The sequence below is a fragment of the Botryllus schlosseri genome, chromosome 7, assembly GCF_051294905.1.
Source record: "Botryllus schlosseri isolate E-star chromosome 7, Bs_hap1, whole genome shotgun sequence".
Lineage (NCBI taxonomy): Eukaryota > Metazoa > Chordata > Ascidiacea > Stolidobranchia > Styelidae > Botryllus > Botryllus schlosseri.
The window spans coordinates 1,439,748-1,463,028 of NC_137242.1; the positions used below are offsets into that span (position 1 = coordinate 1,439,748).

The 23,281-nt window shown below is 39.4% G+C and overlaps 1 protein-coding gene across 1 annotated transcript; it reads left to right on the plus strand.

Annotated features, from left to right (window-relative positions):
* Positions 1 to 8,760: 8,760 nt before the first annotated feature.
* Positions 8,761 to 21,755, plus strand: LOC145443564 (E3 ubiquitin-protein ligase LRSAM1-like). The gene is made up of 14 exons (XM_080321508.1): positions 8,761 to 9,250; positions 9,593 to 9,763; positions 10,785 to 10,832; positions 12,194 to 12,303; positions 12,518 to 12,547; positions 13,289 to 13,411; positions 15,609 to 15,696; positions 17,219 to 17,270; positions 17,350 to 17,465; positions 18,404 to 18,591; positions 18,646 to 18,801; positions 20,053 to 20,148; positions 20,420 to 20,518; positions 21,738 to 21,755. Exons 1-12 carry the CDS (start codon positions 9,139 to 9,141, stop codon positions 20,143 to 20,145), a joined length of 1,287 nt encoding a protein of 428 aa, XP_080177634.1. The 5' UTR covers positions 8,761 to 9,138; the 3' UTR covers positions 20,146 to 20,148; positions 20,420 to 20,518; positions 21,738 to 21,755.
* The last annotated feature ends 1,526 nt before the right edge of the window (positions 21,756 to 23,281 follow it).

Consider the following 23,281-nt stretch of genomic DNA (forward strand, 5'->3'; position numbering starts at 1 on the left):
GAGTGAGGTGTCTTTGAAACTCTACAGTCCGTAAATAATGATTGAACATCTTCGGGCGGGCGGGCCCGTTGGTATGACTTTGGTACATGATGTTATTTCGTGACCTCCTGTCTGCTATATAAAAAATATAGAGTCGCTCAAACGTACTAGACTGAAAGATCACACGGTTTCGGATTGGTATTTCTTCAATGGCATGTAATTTTTTCCTGCAGGATGGTATATTTGTCTTGTGTGTTTGTCTCGCTGTGATCGTTCTGGCACACTTCTTGGAGTCGCATGTTTCATGGCCTAAAACGTTATATGTATTTGTGCTTCGTGCCGCGGTAATGGCCAACGCCGATATGCCCATTTCTATAAATCTTGCGTATTTTTTCTTGGGGGAAGAGCACCCAATAATCAAGATATTTGGCGACTTGAAATTGCGCCTATCGCGAAATATTTTTGAAAATATTGCATAAATTGGGTTTGGGGTGCGGCAGTTACGGTCCTGGTAATATAGCATCAATTCATTAGGGTTAAGTACATGCGTAAATAACGATTATACAACATCCTCGTGTTGACGATTATACGTGTATGATAAGCTTGTCGACCAGTCCGAAGGAGCTGTTAATTAGCGACTGCCTGATCTGTCGTGAGCAATTGAATACCCGCGCTTATCACGGCATCGAACAATAAAATACGCGCGCTGACCAATGCGTCTTACGTAGCCCCGGCCAAAGTATGGCAGGCCCAAGACGCGGTAGTTAGGCTAACGATATCTTTCGTATACTAGGCCTATTGCAGATGTGATTGTGCAGGCCAGCGATGATATCGTGCGCACCAAGCCAATGCAGATGCGATTGTGTAGACCAGCGATGATATCGTGCACACACGGCCAATTGCAGATGTGATTATTGATTATTCAAGCCAGCGAAACTAGGCCTGTTGGAGACGCGATAGATCAGGCTAGCAACGATTGCCGAGCGCGCGGCAGTAAATGACCGGATTTCGCAATTATCTCAGCGGAAGATCGTGTCGCTCGTGTCACGTTACATTTGGAGTGCAATGCGCAATGACGAATCTCGCTAATTGGTATCACGCATTTCGTTATTTGGCCGCGCGCAACACTGATAATACGACTTATTGAATTGCAACCGAGTATTAGGGTCTGAAGGGCCATTTCAAAAGGATGGGGTTTCACGTTTAAGGAGGGCGGTTCGCGGGAGAAGGGAGAATAGCACATGTTGAACAATGTCGACACTATTTTTAAACAGAAATGAATTCAAGTACTGGGCGTTCTTCTGAAAACAGATCCCGGGCCGCAAAATATGACATCGCGGGCCTCATGCGACCCGCCGGCCGCGTGTTGGTGACCCCTGCTTTAAGACCTGACCATCCAAGCACTAGTTAACTAGTAGAAGGCGGGTTTTAGTGAAATAGCTGAAATCAAAACGAGCGAAAATAGTAGCATTTTTCATGAGACACTTGATAGCTTAAGATACATAGTAGCCAATTTGTTGCACATCTGAGCAAATAAATGTTGTATTTTCGTCTTCTTTTTGTATATCAATATTCGGTTAGTTGGTGCGAATGAAATTTATTTTACAAAAAAAGTGCGAATGAAGCTCAAAAAGGTTGAAAAGCACTGTGCTACGAAATACGAACTATGTAATGTTTATTGTTTCAAAATTTTATGTTTTACGAAATAGAAGTGTCACAAAATGCAGTGACTGCAAGGCAGATGTATGAAAACGAATGTAATTAGGTTAGGAATTATGATACTAAACACAATCTTTAACCACGCGCGACGCTTAAAGATGATATCTGCTATACCAACTAAAACGGTTACGTCTAGGGATGGTGTGAGCCTCTGAAAGGTTCGTGTCAACGGGAACCTTTTTGAAATGTTATGTGTGAACGCGAGCGTGAACCTCATGACGTCATATGACGTCATATTACTAATTCCAACCCTACATTTCAGTGAAGTGATAGCCTATCTATATTAATGCACAGGTGCACGATACCTAGAGACCAGTGTTGGGATGAATCGAGTCATGACTTGACTCGAGTCAGACTCGAGTCACCTTTTTCGTATGACTTGACTTGACTCGAGTCACTATGCTAAAATGACTTGACTTGACTTCAGTGTTGGGATGACTCGAGTCATGACTTGACTCGAGTCTGACTCGAGTCATCTTTTTCGTATGACTTGACTTGACTCGAGTCACTTTGCTAAAATGACTTGACTTGACTTGACTCGGCGTACCAGAAAAGCGGATTGACTCGTGACTCGGAGCTAAATTCACGAGTCAATTTCAAGTCATCAAGCAATCGATGTCAATAAAATCACTCTGTCTTGCACGTGGTCGGATTGTTCGCGAAACGCTGCTGTAACCTGTCAAAGCGACCATTCATTCAATGATCGTGCGTTTTACTGAAACTTCATTGTTCTCTCACCAATAAATTGACCACAAATGAAGTAATCAAAGCATACAGCTTACGCTGTCGTGAACTAGTATAGTAGTTATAGCAAAATGTATAATTCTGTTCTCTGTTCTTATACCTTAGCTAAACCTCTTGTTTCGTTGAAATTGAATTCGAATATAGTTAATATAGTCATCAACCATTGGCGCAGACTCGAATAGTATCATATCAATTTGTAAATTGGTAATGTATTGCATCTTATTAATTCGTTTCTCTAGTCTCTATTTTGGCTGGAAACTAAATTGAGGCTATGTAATTACTTCCGTGGTTTAGCATTTCTATGTATATATGTGAGCGATATATCGCCTTCTTGCTTGTATATTTAACTCCATATTCGTTCATCGGTTCAGAATCAATGACCACGCAATTTGTATTTCAGACAGCTAGCAAAATGCAATGACGTAATCATGCCTCATACTTCGAAAAGGCAACTTGACTTGAATTGTGACTTGACTCGTGACTTGACTTGACTTGACTCGACTTGACTCGAGTCACCTCCAAAAATCGAGTGACTTGACTTGACTCGAGTCACCTTCGAAAATCGATTGACTTGACTTGACTCGAGTCAAAATGTGCGATGACTCGAAATGACTCGTGACTCGAAGGTAGTGACTTGATCCCAACACTGCTTGACTTGACTCGACGTATCAAAAATGTGGATTGACTTGTGACTCGGAGCAAAATTCACGAGTCAATTTCAAGTCATCAAGTAATCGGTGTCGATAAATATCACTGTATCTTGCATACGTTCGGATTGTTCGCGAAACGCTGATGTAACCCGTGATCGTGCGTTTTACTGAGCCTCCATTGTTCTCTCACAAATAAATTGGCCGCAAACGAAGTGATCGAAGCTTACAGCTTACGTTATCGCAAACTAACATAGTAAAGTAATTTAATAGCAAATGTCCACTTCTGTTTTATGCTCTTACCTTAACCTTAACTCTTGTTTTATTGAAATTCAAGTCGAATATAGTTTACATAGCACTCAACCATTGGCGCAGGCTCGAATTGTATCATATCAATTGGTAAACTGGTAATGTATTGCATCTTATCAAGTCGTTTCTCTATTCTCTATTTTGTCTGGTAACTATAAACTGAGGCTATGCGATCACTTACGTAGTTTAGCAGTTCTACGTATATGTGAGCGCTACAGCACCTTCTAGTGTGTATATTTAACTCTATATTCGTTCATCGCTTGAAAATTGATGACCACAATCTGTGTCTCAGACAGCCAGCAAAATGCAATGACGTAATCATGTCTCATACTTCGAAAAGGCAACTTGACTTGAATTGTGACTTGTCTCATGACTTGACTTGACTTGACTCGACTTGACTCGAGTCACCTTCAAAAATAGAGTGACTTGACTTGACTCGAGTCAAAATGTGCAATTACTCGAAATGACTCGTGACTCGAAGGTAGTGACTTGATCCCAACACTGCTAGAGACTACTCTGGGCACATAATGCCACATAGGTTAAGTAGGTCTACATATTGACGTTTTAAACGTCGCTAAATGTATCAACTGGGAAAATAAAATGATACAATAATCCCATAAAATCTATATGTTCTGTCACTTTGCCAAGAATGTCGACGAGGACTCGCAAGGGAATATAAGCTTACGCCTTAAATGCCTAGGCCAGACCGGACAATGTATTCGGCGTCTGAGTATTGCTACGTTGATATTGATAAGAGTGTAAAACGGATTTCTATATTTGCTACCGATATTACCCCATTAACAAGTTATACAGCAGTAGCCAACACCCTAATCGCACGGATTTGGTTTTTATGAAACAATAAACTTATGAAATCAAGATTGCCACCGTGTGCCTGCTAGATTTTTTACATCAGACAACCAAATCAATTTTAGTGATTGGTTGAATGAGCATCATTCGCTGACTATCTACATGTAGTGTATTTCGCTCTTGATGTTGTGTGATTGCGGGTCAAGCTCCCAGCAGAGAGTCACTAAATATTCGAGCAAACTTTTGTAACAAAGCAAGCAAATTTTTTGAGATAGTCAAGGTGCATGCTCGTTTAGTGTTGATTTGTTTTATGCTGCCAGCGCCGTGCCTATTGTGGCCCGCCGTTGAATTGCAATATATTCGAACCAAAAATGTCATAATGAAGTGAAAATTGTAATGTATGAAAAAGGTTCACAGTGCAGAACCTACCAAGGGTCGTTTGTAAACGTGAACCTCTAAATTTTTGAGGTTCACACACAGAAAGCGAACGTGAACCTCACGTTCGCACCATCCCTAGTTGCGTCCACCTAACCTCCTATGTTTTCAAAAGTCGAAAAGGGTCCTCATTGAAGGAAAATTGAGAACCACAGGTTTTATCGTAGATGATTTGAATAACAATATTTGACCTCTTGCTGTTATTCTCTGACTGTACTGCCACTAACAAGACTCGCAATTTGGTCGATTTATGAAATTGAGCAAAATTCATATCGAAAATATCTGACGTCATAGAGCTATTCTGAGCTCAGAATCTTATTCAGAAACCGAAAATTAGCCTAAATCAACCATCAAAGTGTTTTGCGCAAATTTGTTTTGGAAATTAGTGGACTAGTTTAATCATCGCGCCAACAAGAGCCCCGCGAAAAATATTGCTATCCTTGTTTGATTATCATTATAACGCCGCACGCTCGAATGACAAATTGAAAGCTGCGCCCGAGGCTGGCATGGCTATTGACGGATGTAATGTTCTAATGTTAGTAGTTATTATGATCGGTCGTGAGGTGGCAGGGGCTCTTATGGGTGCGGTCGCATGATAACGCGAAACCGGGGGTGGCATGCTAACCTTTTTGACCCCCCCTCTCGGTCGCATGATAGCGTTACAGAGATAGGGATCGGTCACATGCTAAAGTTTTCGGGTATAGGAAGCGGCGGCATGCTAACGTGAAAACTCGTGGTGGCATGCTAATGTTTTTTGGTATACGTACGCGACATGCTAACGATGATAAATGTGTTTGTCATGTATTCTTACGGGATCTCTGGTGACCCGCCATTGTTTCTTATGGGATCTCTGGTGACTCGCCATGTGTTCTTATGGTTGCGGTCGTGAATCGCCCTTTCGGGTATAGGTATCTCTCGCACGGTGTGGAATATGTATCAGGTATATTGATCACGTGATTGGTCCTTAATTAATGTGTATATCCCAAATTATTTTATATGACCGATTCGAGTTGAGCCCAACGTTTACGGTGAATGCGACTTCAATATATCGTTATTCTTATGGCCGCGGTGGCATGTCGTACTTTCGGGTATAGGTATCTCTCGTGTGGTTTCTTATGGCTGCGGTGGCAAGTCGTACTTTCAGGTATTTAGTTTGCCACAGAGCCGGCGTAGACGGTAATTCGAATATCAACAATAGCCGCGTTCGCAAACTAACACTTCAAAAAGGTGTGAAATAGGTTGCAAATCCTACGATCGCTCATAAGATACCACTTCTGGCATATCGATCTATCGCTCAATACACTACCGAAGTTGAATTGTAATTGAATGCGTAAATTTATCACCTCGACATCAAAATTCGAAAACAACAACTTGATGCTTTATGTTCTCACTCTAATTTCATGATAAGTACAATAAGTGACGAATAACAGATTAGCCACCGGCGAGACTTGAATACCAACAAATTGTCACTTATTTCTATTCTAGCCGTAATCCTTTGTGAAGGTAACGCTTATTCAAAAAAGTGTGAAATAATTTGAAAATCCTACGAATTCTCACAGGATAATGCTTCAGGCATAGCGATCCTCCTGATTCGGTGTTACAGAGATACCGATCGCTCACATGGTAATATTTTGGTAATTAGTCTGTCATAGAACCATCATAGACGGTGATTCGTTTTCACACCTTGAATAGCGAACGACTTTAGTTGTGCGATAAGAATCACGAGACTACTGTGTTAATTTACCAACTCGAAATGAAACGCACTACCCAATTCAAGTTGAATCGTACCCGAATGCATAAATTTATCAACTTGACATCAAAATAATATTATTCAACGTCTGTAAACATGGTTCTGTCTTATATCAATAATAATAAGAATGTTGATCGCTTGGTTGTCGGATTATTCACTCATTGATTTAAAACAAACGCTGAAACGTTCAACTCTAGCATTGTCTATGATTATTTTTGTTACAACTAAGTTTCTGAAAATGTTATCATTATCCCACCCCGAAATTTCACCGTGTTGGAACACACAAGAGAGTCAAACACAAAAACATTCACAAGTGTTAAACCTAATTTTCACTTACTTGATTATATTACTACAACTTGTAAACTTTAATAATTCATCCTGGTGAACACGAATAGTGTTACTCGTTTGTAATATTCACATATTGATCTGAATAATAACAACTCATGAGAACCTACAACTTTATTAACGAACTAGTTATTTTTTACGAAACTGGAAATGCAAACTCTATTCGTCTCGACATCTCAACATCTTACAACACTCGAAAGAGTTAATTACGAAAACACTACCAAGTAAATCCGTTGTAACTCACATAACACAAGAGTATGTATCCAAAAGTAGACAAACGATACTTGGACAACCACCACATCCAACAATATCAGTTGTATTCTCCATATTTCATTATTCTACTGTAAAAGCGATTGATAGTTTTCACGACGCGACAACTACAAATCGATGCTTTCGACTTGAGATTAACATTGAGTGTACGAGATTTGAATATCCGAAAAATATCCGAGAATTAATTTCTCACAGACGTATCCGTATGCTTTAATGTAAGATATCGTGAGGTAAGTAAGTTGTACAGATTGTATTACACTCAACGCTAAAACAAAAGGACTTTTTAGTTGATTGAAATCATATCATGCGTCTTCAACTTGTGTCTTTTCTAGATTGTACGGATCAATTCGTTACGAATGAGTTGCAACCAAAGTTAAGAAATCTTTGTGAAATCTTTGGATGAATATAGCTAACACAATCACGAATCGCTGTTTCAAGTATTTCACAGGTGTGTCGCCTATCTAAAAGTATGCATGCGTTCGATTCCCGTTCCGACTGTCGTGATATTTATGAATTAAGGTGAAGATGAAACACCAGTATCGTTGCTGTCGGAATTCGTGACGATGAATTGAAACATACACGAATTACACAGTGTGAAAATATCGCTTTGGCCGCGTGTTTGAGACCTCTGTTCTAGTGCTAGCAGGTTTGTAGCCAAGTCACAAATCAATCTCACTTTTATAGTTTTGACTCGAGTCTAGTCGAGTCAATTTTAGTTCACCACCGAGTCAAGTCCGAGTCCAAGTCATTGCGTTGACTGCTCAGTTTCGAGTTGAAGTCTTGTTTAAACCACTTTTTATAACTCTGTTCGGTGATATCGAATGGTTCGCATTTATAATATAGGCCTACTAATTTTCCTCACTTTTCACAGTTTCTAGTCGCATTTCCGAGCACCAGTACCAGTAGACGGAATACCAGCAGTGTTGTTTCTTTTCTATTCTTTGAAATTACAATGAAAAGTCGGCCTTGGTCGTCTGAGACTCGAGTCATATGACTTGTGACTCGAGTCCAAATCGAGACAATACACAGATTGACTGAGTTGAGTCCTTTCCGTATTTTGGGTCGAGTCATTATAATCCAGAGTGCTAGCGGCGCATTTTGAAAAGAATTAGTTTCCGGACAACTATGAAAACATGTATCATCGCTTGGCGTTAATGGTGATACTGGTTTTCTGTTGTGTGATGTTGTTGCATCTATTGCTAGTTCAGAGTCATCACAATTCAAAGTGAAGTGTCCCGGTAGGTTTTGGGGCGAAATCCGTCCGATATCAAACTTGCAATGATGTTCACATGGGAAGCTGATACGTTTCCTGTTCAACAATAATTGTTATGGTACTTTTAAATTGGATAGTTAGTTTCGGTCAGGGTTGTAATGACTCGAGTCCTGACTCGACTCGAGTCTGACTCAGACCAAGTCATATGACTCGAGTCTCGGACGGCCAAGACCGACATTTCATTTCAATTTCGAAGAATAGTGAAGTAACCACACTATTGGTATTTCGTCTATTGGTACTGGTACTTGAGAATGCGACTAGAAACCGTTGAAAATTGAGGAAAATTAGTAGGCCTATATATAAATGCAAATCGAATGGTTCACCAGACATAGTTATAAAAAGTCCGTTTAACAAGACTTCAACTAGTAACTGGGCAGTCAACACTATGACTTGAACTCGGACCTACTGGGTGGTGAGTTGAAAATGACTAGACTTGGCTTGAGTCAAAAGTATCAAAGGAAGATTGACTTGTGACTCGGAGCCTTGCGACTTGGTTGCAATCCTGGTTACGGTTTTTAAGTTGGTTTGTTTCCGATTTTTAAAAGTGAGTGGTTCCAGTTTTAGTTCTGGTCGTGCATTTTCAAAGTCCAAGAAGTAAAAGTCTTGTCCAAGACCTACGCTTACACATCCCGTGGCTATGATTAATTTTCATCCCTTACGGTCGTAGGAAACTACTTTATACTAAACAGCTTAGGACTGGTGTTGATAACTTGTCTTGAACTGCAGTTGCTCTAAATCTGTCTAAAATCGATGCATGTCATGAAGATGGAGGATAACTTGAGAACTCAATTAGTCATCGCTTCAGCCGACCCGTATTCAGTAACTACTTTCCAACCACAGTATCAGATTAATGGGACCACATGAGAACCTGGCTTGCTTTTTTTCAGATACTTAATATTGAATACAATGCGCTTACCTCTCTGCCTGAAAGTATCGGGAACCTAGTCAGTCTGCAGACTCTAAACGCCAGGGGTATGTAACTTGTAACAGTACACATGATCTATTTTGTTTTTCTTAAATCAAGCTATGTGGAATACTCCATTCCAGATAAATATTCCTGCAACATTGCGAGTCTCTTTTGAGTGTCCACGTTTTCGAAGTTTTCATGACGCTGTTGACAGGTAATTGTCAGCGTCTAGTAGGCTATTTCCCCTGACGAGTGTCAGCCGAAAAATTTGGGTTTATTTCAATATGGATATACTATTCAATTGTATATTGAAGTTCTGTACCTCCAAGAAGTTCTCTAAATATTTTCTAGACGCGCGTTTTCATTCGCTGATAATTATTCCAATCAATTTCAATTCCTTTTTGCAGACAACAACTTGAATAGCATCCCGGAATCGATCGAAGGCGCCAAAAGTCTTCGAACACTTGATCTCGGAGGAAGCAATAAAATCCGTTACCTCGTCAAATCTTTATGCAAAGTTCGAACGTTAGAAGTTTTAAACCTGCCCAACCCGGCGTTCATGGAATATCCTCCTCCGCGTGAGTACGAGAAAGATTTTGTTGTTGAAGCAGCAATGTAACAAATTGTAACATGCAAAATTGGCATTGCAAACTCGGTAAAACCAAACGACATTTTAATGGCAACCTATAAATCCCTGAATTGCTTGTAACTTTTTTTCTGTACATTTTCAAGACAAAGTTCTATGGAAGTGAGATAGAAACGTGTTGCTTCCGCAGCTTTCAAGCCCAAAACTAGCTTTCTAGCATAAGCGTTTATCAAGATATGGCAAAATTAGCCGTTTTCGGTTCGTTCGGTGAAAATGCACGGCCACTAGAGGGTGCAGGAACCTGAAATTATGATAGAAGTAATTCATTCGAGATTTGGGACCAAATATCGAAGGCACTTTTTGAAATTCAAATTTTTTTTTTCACTCCATCCTATTCGATCACCACTGAGTCAAGTCTGAGTCCGAGTCACGGAGTAGAGTATCGAGTCCGAGTCCAAGGTATTGTGTTGACTGATCAGTTTCTAGTTAATGTCATGAGAAACCCACTTTTTACAACTCTACGCCTTCATAATATACTAATTTTCCTCACCTTTAACAGTTTCTGGTAGCATTTTCAAGTATCAGTGCTGATAGACGAAATAAAAATTATATGAGAACTTTACTATTCTTCGAAGATAAAATGAAATTTCTGTCTTGGTATACCCAGTCTCGAGTCATATGACTTGGTTCGAGTTGTGCGCAAAAACTCTAGTACAAGTCAAGTCGATACGCAAGTTGACTCAAGTCGAGTCATTTTCCATTTTCAAGAAAATGACTCGAGTCAAGTCTAGTCACTATAAAAATCGCGACTCGAGTCGAGTCATGACTCGAGTCATTGCAGCCCCGGGGATTTCATCCCCAAACGTCGCCTCTGGCTACTCCACTGTTAGTTGCGATGACTCTGAGGTACCTAGCAATGTCATGAAAAACAATCGCGCAACAGAACACCAGTACCGTATCACGATTTACACCTAACGACAGCATATCTGTTCAAAATCTATTACCATTCGCAGATATCGCTGAAAAAGGTCTCGAAGAAACGATGCGTTTCATGTGCAAAGGTGAGTCTCGTCGCGACATTCTTTTCCGCGAGATTAGAATTTGCCGTGCGGCGATAATATCGAGTGAATATATTACACTTTTCTGTGGCTAGCTTCTTATCGTAGAGTCTTAGTCCCGTTCAATGCGCGTTTTTTTCCTTGGTAGATCATATGACACCTGTGTACATTATGTCTGTCTGTTGTTCCACTCGCGTTGCGAAACCCAATGATCTAAACCCCGCATCCACTGTGTGATTAGGGTATTAGTTCCACTATTGTCGGGGATAATATAACCGGGCCAGCTTCAAACAATTCTTTTGCGAATGGGATACTACAGAGAAGCAGAGAAATTATTTTTAAGATGCAAGCTGTACAATAGGGTTGTTCAAAAAAAACTTTTTTTTCCAAATCTCACTCGCCTACTGACTAAATCGTCAGGTTGTCCAAGAAAATGATGCACACCAAATTTGACTCAATTCCAACCAGTCAAGGCCGTGCAATCTTGAATTGAAATTTTTAATTTATTATTAAAAATAAAAAAATAAAATTTCTCAAATTTTTCTGTCAACCCCATGAAATCGTTGAGCTGTCTTCAAAGACGATGCAAAACAAATTTGAGTCAATTCCGACTAGTAGAAGCGGAGTAATTCGCGTTTTTCGTGGATAATTGTCGGATTGTCCTTGATCCGGGGATTATCAACGAAAAACTCAAATAGTTCCGCTTCTACTAGTCGGAATTGACTCAAATTTGTTTTGCATCGTCTTTGAAGACAGCTCAACGATTTCATGGGGTTGACAGAAAAATTTGAGAATTTTTATTTTTTTGATTTTTATTAATAACTTAAAAATTTCAATTCAAGATTGCACGGCCTTGACTCGTTGGAATTGAGTCAAATTTGGTGTGCATCATTTTCTTGGACAACCGGACGATTTAGTCATTAGGCGAGTGAGATTTGGAAAAAAAAGTTTTTTTTGAACAACCCTACTGTACAATGTACATAATGTCTTGTACCTATACCAAAGTTGCGATGTCATAACATTCAATCAAATGATACAACCAATTCATGCGAGTCCTACATTATGTACGATGAATTCAAGACGGGATATTTCAAACCGACTTCAAAGATTAATGTGCTGCGCTGATTCCTTAATCCATTACGATTCGTTGCGGTGGTGCCGACTCGAGTCATTACGACCATGATAAAGATAGTCATGTGTTCGCACTAAAGATTTTGAAATGCGCCTTAAGCTAGATGCCTAATCTTTCGGATACCGGCCGTTGATATCGAGGTTTACGATGAAGGTGCTCGTCATAGATTTTCTCGGTATATGATCAGAAATGTAATATCAGTCTGCTTTTATTTCTGACGGCTTTATTTCAGACAATGGGGTTGATTATATCCCCCCATCTCACAATCTGCTGCCAGTACTCGGGAAGCAAAACGCAACAGAGACTGACGGACCCAGCACGTCTGACGTTGAAGCTTTTGAGGTGACTAGACCCGTTCTTTACATTTCAATTGGATCCTTGAGACATGAAACATGGCTGAGTTCTGGCAGAGTTGGCAACTGAAGCTTTACCAAATTACATTATAATTAGAATTACAGCTACACCAATTTAGGATCACTTGATAACTGACCACCTTTACATGATAGTTGTTGATGTAACTGAGAATAGGTGGTCTGAATCTTTTCCTTTTTTTCAGAACTCCATTCTAGCGTATGAAAAGATGAAGGTACGTTAGATCGCTGTGAAGTAATAGTTATGACTAGGGCTGCTTTTTTTGACATTTCAAAAATAGTCAGTATTATTTACCTATTTAAAATTTTTTTGCAACATGCATTTCGTTTGTTTCGTAGATTTTTTGCACTGTCGGTGAACTTTTTATTTGACTTTTACAGCTTGTAGGCCTACCGTTCGAGACGACCCATTGTCTACTCATTGTGAATCATAAAAAACGGTCAAATGAAACAAATAGGTTGACATAGGTGCACGCATAACTTCAGTGTTGCCAGCCAACAACCGCTGCTGTTGAACGTTCTTTCTCCGTTCTTGGCAAGCTAGTTAGTAAGGACAGACACTTTCTACCAAAGAATCTAGGGAAAGTATCTTTCGTTGTACTGCAACAGATTTTAATTATTTCTACCATAATGTAACTACTGGAATTCTTCATAGTTCCAGATTTCGTAGAAATACTAGTTTTTCCATGTAATAATTTGTCAGTTTTGAAGCCAAAAAGTGTTTTCAGGCCAAACTACTTCGTAAGCGCAGACAGTTCGAACCAGAAAAGATAAGTGGTTCAGTTCTAACATTATGTGCGAAAACACCTGATTAACGTACACGACGTAAAAATTTTGTTAAACATAAGTTTTTCAACGTCAAAAAATGTTAAAATTTTGATTTTTTGGGTCAAAATCTACTGTTTTTGGGTCAAAAAAATGTTCCGGTTATGACGTAATAACGACCGTATTCGCAGGACGAGAAAAGAAAACAACAGCTCGAATTGGAAAGGAAACTGGCCGAGTCGCAAATGGAGGACGCGAGACTCGCCGTTGAGTCGTCCGGCAAAAAAGCAAAAGATCTGCAGGAAATTTCAAAGGTTTGATTTTTTTCGAAGGCGCAAATTTGCAGGAAAAAAAATTGTGCAGTGAATTCATATTGTAATGAGCCCGAATGTTATCGGCTGACACTCGTCAAGTGAAATCGTCAACGGCTATTAGATAATTGGAAATGGCATCGTATATCAATAATCGTATCACCAAATATGGCTTTACCAGTATGAAATTTTGAATAATCGGAGCAAAGAGATCGCTTCTGCTAAATGTACTGATTTAGATAGTGTTCTACAACCTTTTTCAGTTCGCAACCCACTTTTCTTCTAGGTTTCATTTTGCCACTCGCATTGCCACAATTAGATAAAACCAAGCGTCGTGTGGATAACAAGTTGCGCTAGATGCCGACAAGTGACTTTCCGCGATAATTCGGCAATACGAGAGCGTCACACATTTACAAGAATTAGTACACGTAAGAAGTAACAGATGACGACCCAAAGGGGTTCTGAGTACCTCTTGTCACGCCAATTTCCTGATGATTAGAAGGACAAATCAGTCGGTATTGCTGCATTTCCCGTTCCGCCTGCGCGAAGCCTTTGCAGGAAGGAAATAATTCCACTTCTCAAGAATACACAATAACACACTGCCAAATTTCGCGCTCCAATCAACATGATTGTCACAAAATAATTGCGGGTACAGGAACGGAACGTGGCTTGCGTCGATTATGGGTGCAAACACAATTTAGAGGAGGAGGAGAAAGTATATTTGCTCGTTTTAATCACGAGAAGATAAAGTGTGAGTTGGAAACTGTATCGGTAAGGAATTCTTCGTCTCTGACCTGGAATAGTTTTGCAACCCACCGTTTGAGAAGTACTGTTTTAGATGTTACACAAAATCCTTCCGATGTCGCAAAATTGGTTTTGATGGAAGTATATTCCAAGGCTCACGAATGAAAGTGTGGATGTCCTCTCCCGACAACGCGAAATCTGTCATAGTTTTGGGGACAGACAGCATTATCCAGCAGATGTTTGCCAATGACAGAATTCATGGCCTTGGCCTGTTTCAGGGAATGAGTCAAGAATACTCTTCCTGATAAATCATCGAAAATGGTTGTTTTATGGGGTCCTGCAAATGTTGTGTTGTTTTTCCCAGGTAGCCACAATCACAGTGGCACTTACACTAGGGCTCTTCAAAAATGACTTTTTTTCTCAAATCCTACTGGCTACTTGATAAAATTGTTAGGTTGCCTAATTTAAGCCTACACACCTAATTTGGTTCAATTCCAACCACTAGCCGCATTGCTACAGGAGAAGAAAGTTTCGATTTATTATATAAAAATAAATAATGAAAAATTTGAAAATTTTCTATTCACCCCATGAAAGTGTAAGGCTGTCTATAGAAACGATGTTCACCAAATTTGGTTCAATTCCAACCAGTGGAAGAGGAGTTATTGCCATCGAAAAATTTTGTATTTGAATAAAATAGTATTTACGGTGACCGGTTCTTTGTTTATTTATTATAGTTGTGCTCACCGTAAATACTATTTTATTGAAATCAAAATTTTTCGACGGCAATAACTCCGCTTCCACTGCTTGGAATTGAACCAAATTTGGTGAACATCGTTTCTATCGACAACCAAACACTTTCATGAGGTGAACAGAAAATTTTCAAATTTTTTGTTATTTAATTTTATATAATAAATATAAACTTTCTTCTCCTGTAGCAATGCGGCTACTGGTTGGAATTGAACCAAATTTGGTGTGTAGGCTTGAATTAGGTAACCTGACAATTTTATCAAGTAGCCAGTAGGATTTGAGAAAAAAGTCATTTTTGAAGAGCCCTAACTTACACATTACTTTGTGGAAGTGCAGTTCTTCCTTCACAGATTTGGCATTGTCGAGAGAGACCGTTCACACTTCCGTTCATGTGCCTTGGAGTCGACAATCAACTTTATGCCAACAGATGGAGTTCGTGTACCATCTAACAACAGAACATTGAGCTGAAGCGATCTCTTCGCCCTGATCATTCATAATTTCATGCCGGTGACGTCAAATTTGGCGATACGATTGTTGATGTACAATGTTGTTTCCAATTCGCTACTAGTTGCTGACGATTACCCCTGACGAGTGTCAGCCGAAAATATGCAGGTTCATTTCAATATGAATATACCATTCAATTGCATATTGAAGTTCTCTTCCTCCAAGAAGCTCTTCCGAAGAAAATTTTTAGTGTCCCACGTTTCAGAAGCAAGAGGAGTTTGACCGAGCGATTTTGAAGCAACAAGAAGAGCAAGATCTCGAACGGGAACGGATGTTGCGCATGCTCGAGTCTGGTGAGTTTCGTTCTCCCAGGCATTGAGGCTTCTTTGCATTGTCAAGTGATGCACTGTACTCAGTAATTGGGTAAAACAAGTCTATAATACTTAACTTTATTTTGGCAAGCCAATTTGAATTGTTACATAATGCGACATCATTTTAGTCAAGCATCATATATTCTTATTTCTCAGTACGGTACCTAATTACTATTGCGTCTTGTCATGGTTGTAACCAAGTCACAAGGCTCCGAGTCACAAGTCAATCTCACTTTGATAGTTTTGACTCGAGTCAAGTCGAGTCATTTTCAATTCACCACCGAGGCAAGTCCGAGTCCAAGTCGGTGAGTAGAGGGTCGAGTCCGAGTCATGGTATTATGACTCGAGTCCGAATCCAAGTCATTGTGTTGACTGCTCAGTAGGGCTGTTCAAAAATAACCTTTTTTCCTGAATCTTGAAGGTTACTTGATTAAATCGTTAGGTTGCCCTAAAAAACGACGCACACCAAATTTGAATTCATTCCAACCAATATTCGCCGATTTCGTAGAGTTTGAAAATTTTGAATTTGCCTAAAAATGCAAAAAAAAAAATTTTTCAAATTTTCCTTCCGACCTTATGAAATTGTTGCGCTGTCTTCAAAAACGATGCAGAACAAATTTGACTCAATTCGAAGCCGTAGAAGTGGAGGATTTTCAGTTTTTCTTTGATAATTCTGGGATTATCCTTGATTGGTGGATTATCTCAGAATTATCATCAAAAAACCTGAATAAGTCAGCTTCTACAGCTTGGAATTGAGTCAAATTTGTTTTCCATCGTTGTTGAAGACAGCGCAACAATTTCATAAGGTTGGAAGAAAAATTTGAAAAAAATTTTTTTTGGCATTTTTAGGCAAATTCAAAATTTTCAAACTCTACGAAATCGGCGAGTATTGGTTGGAATGAATTCAAATTTGGTGTGCGTCGTTTTTTAAGGCAACCTAACGATTCAATCAAGTAACCCGCAAGATTCAGGAAAAAAGGTTATTTTTGAACAGCCCTACTGCTCAGTTTCCAGGTCAAGTCTTGTTAAACCCACTTTTTATAACTCTGTTTGGTGATATCGAATGGTTCGCCTTTTTAAGACTAATTTTCCTCACTTTTAGCTGTTTCTGGTCGCATTTTCAAGTAGGCCTGTCAGTACCAATAGACGAAGCCCCAACAGTGTGGTTACTCTACTATTCTTTGAAATTACAATGAAATGTCGGTCTTGGCCGTCTGAGTCTCGAGTCATATCACTTGGTTCGAGTCATGCGCAATGACTCGAGTCTAAGTCGAGACAATACACAAACTGACTCGTCGAGTCATTTCCATATATTGGGAAAATGACTCGAGTCAAGTCGAGTCGTCAAAAAATCGTGAAACGAGTCATTGCAAGTCATTGCGTCTTGTTGTTGAAAAAGTGGAATTACTTCTTTATTGACCACTCCTGGTTTTAATTAGGCTACTTCATAGCAAACTGTCGCGTCTAGCTGACTTCTATTTATCGACTACATTTTGTGTTACAGCGGAACGTAACGCATCAACTTTGGTCGAGAGGCTGATTGGGATGAGCGAAAAGTGAGCAAACGATTTGATCTATATCACAATATGAATCTGCGTGAAGTGTGGCTGATGCGAATGCCTATTTGTCACGCAGAGAGAGAGATCGCGAGAGGCTTCTGGAGGAGATGGAGATGCGGAGGTTGAAGGAAGAAGAATATTTCAAAGTGACGCAGGACGACCTCGATAACCTGCGGAGGAAAGACACTTTGGGTGAGGGTGAATCATGTTCAGGAAACGGTTGGGTTGGTCGTGTAGTTTTTTTTACCTAAAAAAAAACGGAAGATTTTGACCTAAAAATCGAAATTTTGACATTTTTTTACCTTAAGAAGTGAATTTTAACCAAATTTTGACCTCATGTATGTAAATTAGGTGTTTTTGCACATAATGCTAGAATTATTTATTAGCGATATATATTGTTGCTGAACATAGTTATTCGAATTCTCGCGTTATTGCTGACGATATTCCCCTGACAAGGGTCAGCCGAAAAGCTTCGGGAATAAAATGAATATTTTATTCAAATGCTAGAATTGTACTACTTATTTTCATTTTTTTTTGGAACTGTCTGTATCCTTGCAAAGTAGTTTGACCTGAAAAAACTTTTTTGACTTGAAAACTGACAAATTTTTACGCGATGAAACTTTATTTTAACGAAATCTGGACTTGTGAAGAATTCCAGTAGTTACATCACGCATTATGGTTGAAATGAATAAAATTTGTTGGTACAACGAGAGATATTCTCTTTCATTCTCTGGTAGAAAGTGTCTGTCCTCACTGAGTATCATGTCCAGAATGGAGAAAGAACGTTCAACAGTAGCAGCTGTTGGCTGAAAACACTGAAGTTGTTTGTGCACTGCTGGTGACACACTGTGTTGCTTCATTCTGACAATTTTTCATCATGCACTTCTTGATCTACGAAGCAATGCCCACGCAGTCTTGCTTCAGTTGGGATATTGCGGTACGTTGAGCGTAACACCATGTCAACCTATTTGTTTTATTTGAATGTTTATGATTCACAATGAGCGGACGATAGGCCGTCTACAACGGTAGGCCTATAAAGTAGGCTACAGGCTGTAAAATGTCAAATGATAAGTCGATTTTGACACTTTTTGACATGTCAAATAAAATCGCTTCAATAATAATATTTTCAGCGGCAATGCAGTCCATGTTGGCGGAAAACGAACACTTCGCCGCCAAAGTCCGAGATTATCTGAACGCGCAAGACTCGATCGCGCACCGCGCGCAGCAATCGATGCTCCGGGACGACAGGACTTTGGGCGACAAGATCCGTCAACAGCACGAGTCTCAAAGCAGACTCGTCAGTCAGATTATGCACGAGGTACTGAAATGGTCGATTTTTTTTTATAAATAAAACGCGAGAGATTGTTTTCAGGAGGATTTGCAGCGGCAGGCGTTCCTGGCTCTCCAATTTGAGAGAGACGCGACACATCGGAGAATACAGAAGCAAATTCAAGAGGTTGAACACGCTCTCGCGGAACTGACTCTTGTCGAGTTGAAACGGAATGACTTCAAAGTCGGCAGCGAGCAGGTCGGACAGGCATGGATATATTACATCGTAGACAGCTTGCATTTAAAAAAGATCACAATTTTTCATAATTTTCACGCATATTTCCATAAAAGTGGATATTAGACATCGATAAATCTTTGAAACGCCAGATTTAATCCATATTCGATTGAACAATCTCAAGTTTCTAATATCACTAAATTTCCTCAAAATGCGTCCTATTATGACACAGTATTTAAAAAATCACTCTACCCCATAATTATTCACAGTATTACCCATAATTATCCAGCATATTTCCATAAAATTGGATAAGTAGCGTTTATAAATCTATAAATTCCGCAGTCTATCAATCAGGGTTGTAATGACTCGAGCCATGACTCGACTCGAGTCATTTTCTCCAAATACGGAAATGACTCGACTTGGACTTGAGTCATTGCGCATGACTCGAACAAAGTCATGTGACCTGAGACTCAGACGGCCAAGACCGACATTTTTTTGTAATTTCGAAGAATAGTAAAGTAACCACCCTATTGGGATTTTGTCTATTGGTACTGGTACTTGAAAATGTGACCAGAAACTGCTAAATGTGAGGGAAATTAGTATATTATAAATGCAAACCATTCGACATCACCAAACAGTGTTTTAACAAGTAGATTGAACAAGATTTTAACTGGAAACTAAGTAGTCAACACAATGACTTGGACTCGGACTCGAGTCATAATACCTTGACTCGGACTCGACCCTCTGCTTGCTGACTTGGACTTGGACTTGACTCGGTGTGTCAAAAAAAAACAAGGCTCACAATCGAGACGTGAGCCCAGATTCTCTTTATGGGGCCGAAATCTGGCGGTGAGATATAGGCTAACGAATAAAAATTATAATTTGAGTAAAACACTTATCATTTCGCGTTACATTTTATTCCATCATGCAGTGGGATCAAGTTCAGGTAATTTTCTTACTCTCTTGTCGGGATTGATGGATTTACTAAAACATCAATGTTTGTGTTTGTTTCTTTTGACTTTGACAAAAATTGTGACGTATAATCTATTGAATTGGCTGCGTTTTAGCAAGAATTGACTGTGAAATGGGTCAAAACATGTCTGTCTTGTAGCGTTTCGATGGTTTTCTCGACAATGTTCAACGTTCGTTTGTCTTTGTTGCGTGACAGTGTGAGATGCATCTTAGTCTACTTCTACTTGTAGTACACCCCGTCTGTCTTGAAATGTGCTGAAAGTTTTGCTTATAACTGTGCAAATGAATGATTTTTCGGTGTAGGCGCTCCTGCAGTCAAAAAGAGAAGAGCTGTCGGACCTTTTGATGACGTTTTTGAAAGAGAAGGATTCTCGCGAGGAGATGCTCGAAGACTGACTGGTCAGCGACTAGGTGTTGTACTTGTGTTTTGCTGAAAACTATTGAAACTAAAAATATGCAATTTTGTCTCTTGCCGGCATTAAGTTGCATTCTTTTCGCACGATAGCGATAATTGTGTTATGGGTACATTGAGGAGATTAAAACCTGTGTTAATTCTCATTGTGGCAAGCCTAATCAAAGTTATCGTTACCTCGGTTTCTCGGATAACGCAACACCTGGCATACTTCTGTTCCAAGCACTCTGAAGACACCTTGTACGGTACTTTTTCCAGGTTGAGCTCGAGCAGCAAAGGGAATCGGACCAAATCGATTTCTGGCTAGTCCAGTATCAGAGACTCATGGATTCAAAGCCCGAGAACCTGATTACGCGGGTGAGGGATTTGCAATGGCAATCAAACCTATTTCTTCTACTTCTTGCAAAGCCTGTTATAAAGGAGTGGTTTTCACAGTTTATGATTAGCGCCATGGGCTTGTATTCCAGTTCCGATCAGGGCCGCTGGTTTGACAGATTGCGAGAACACAGCCGTTATTCTAACAATTGGCTAGGAGAGAGAATTATATCTCGAGAAAATGGTGTGGGCATATAATGCACAGATTACACACCTACTGACTCTAAGCACTGTGGTAGCCTTCAATTAGAATGTAGTTGTGACTTTATTGTAATATGTATGCACTGTGCTCATTCAGTTTGCCATTGCATTAATAGTTGAACACTAGGGCTCTTCAAAAATTACTTTTTTTCTCAAATCCTACTGGCTACTTGATAAAATTGTTAGGTTACCTAATTTAAGCCTACACACCAAATTTGGTTCAATTCCAACCACTAGCCGCATTGCTACAGGAGAAGAAAGTTTCGATTTATTATATAAAAATAAATGACAAAAAATTTGAAGATTTTCTGTTCACCCCATGAATGTGTTAGGTTGTCTAGAGAAACGATGTTCACCAAATTTGGTTCAATTTCAACTAGTGGAAGCGGAGTTACAGCCGTCGAAAAATTTTGTATTTGAATAAAATAGTATTTACGGTGATCGATTCTTTGTTTATTTATTATAGTTGTGCTCACCGTAAATACTATTTTATTCAAATCAAAATTTTTCGACGGCAGTAACTCCGCTTCCACTAGTTGAAATTGAACCAAATTTGGTGAACATCGTTTCTATAGACAACCTAACACTTTCATGGGGTGAACAGAAAATTTTCAATTTTTTTGTTATTTATTTTTATATAATAAATATAAACTTTCTTCTCCTGTAGCAATGCGGCTACTGGTTGGAATTGAACCAAATTTTGGGTGTAGGCTTAAATTAGGTAACCTAACAATTTTATCAAGTAGCCAGTGCGATTTGAGAAAAAAAGTCATTTTTGAAGAGCCCTATTGAACACTACTAATTCTGGAATTAGCTCTGATTCATCAAGCGATAAGAACACGAATTTTCAATCAGGATCATGACGCCACTGGCCTACTCAAGACTATTTCGCTGCAGAAATCGAGTGTTTAGTCGTAAAAGCTCCGTGTCACCTAGCAACACGGCCGAATATCCCACGTGGTCATCAATGTTTTTTTATGGACACCAAAATCTTGTGCAGGAAACGCAAATGGAGGTCGAGTTACTGAAGCTGCTTTCGAAGGCCGGCGCGAACGATCACGTTCCCGCGTTTGCCAGGAACAAAGTTTGCTCCATCGCGGATTTGATCGGACTCTCGGACGAAGATTTGAGACGAATCGGGGGTTTTCAGCTTGTGGTTCGGAGAGACATCTTACGGTGAGAGATGTAAACGGGGTAGGGGCAGACTAGTAGAAACTATCGATTTAGTTAGATGGCTGTAAACTAACTAGGCTACTGTAGTAGTAGTCTTAGTTCTAGTTTTTCTCAAATAGCACCGGCTACTTGGTAAAATTGTTAGGTTACCTAATTTAAGCCTACGCATCAAATTTGGTTCAATTCCAACCAGTGGAAGCGGAGTTATTGCCGTCGAAAAATTTTGATTTGAATAAAATAGTATTTACGGTGAGCACAACTATAATAAATAAACAAAGAATCGGTCACCGTAAATACTATTTTATTCAAATCAAGATTTTTCGACGGCAATAACTCCGCTTCCACTGGTTGGAATTGAACCAAATTTGGTGAGCATCGTTTCTAAAGACAGCCTAACACTTTCATGGGGCGAACAGAAAATTTTCAAATTTTTTATTATTTATATTTATATAATAAATAGAAACTTTCTTGTCCTGTTGCAAAACGGTTACTGGCTGGAATTGTACCAAATTTCGTGCGTAGGCTTAAATTAGGTAACATTACTATTTTATCAAGTAGCCAGTGCGATTTGAGAAAAAAAAAGTGATTTTGGAAGAGCCCTAATGTACATACTGTGGCAAATAGTTCCGGTAAAAAGTTAGCTGCATGAAATATCGAAAAAGTTGCAAAAATTTGCATGAAAAGATGTAGAATCGTTGAAAAAAGTTGTAATATAAGATTCTTCCAAACAGCTTAAAACTGAGTACTGCCGGAAGCTGTAAAAAAATGTTACCCTAGTCATTACTACTAACAGTGGCGTAGCCAGGGTGGGGTATTAGGGTTCAAGACCGCTCCCATTTCCAACCCGAAACCCGGTGTTTTCGCTATGGCGATTCAATGAAATATAAATTGACGATTTGCTTCAGAATTGAATATGGTCGGTAGGGCTGCTCAAAAATAACCCTTTTCTCTGCATGCCAGCCATTCGGTGGTTAAATTGCCAGGTTACCCTAAAAAACGTGGTACACCAAATTCGGTTCGATTCTAACAAGTATAATTCTCTGCAGATCCAATTAAGTTTTTAATTTATTAGGGAAAATGCAAAATTTAAAATTTTTCTGTCAACCCCATGAAATCGTTGAGTTGTCTTCAATTACGATGCAAGTCAAATTTGACTCGATTCCAGCAAGTAAAAGCAGAGTTATTTGAGTTTTGCGTTGATAATTCTCGGATTATCCCTTATCGGTTGATAATCCGAGAATTATCAACGTAAAACCCAGATAACTCTGGATCTGGAAAAACACCGCCTGCATTTGAGTAGCGGATCTGACCGCTTCGACCACGTGTGGGCTCTACGTTTCAAAATTGCAATCCTTTTTAAAGGCTAGTTGA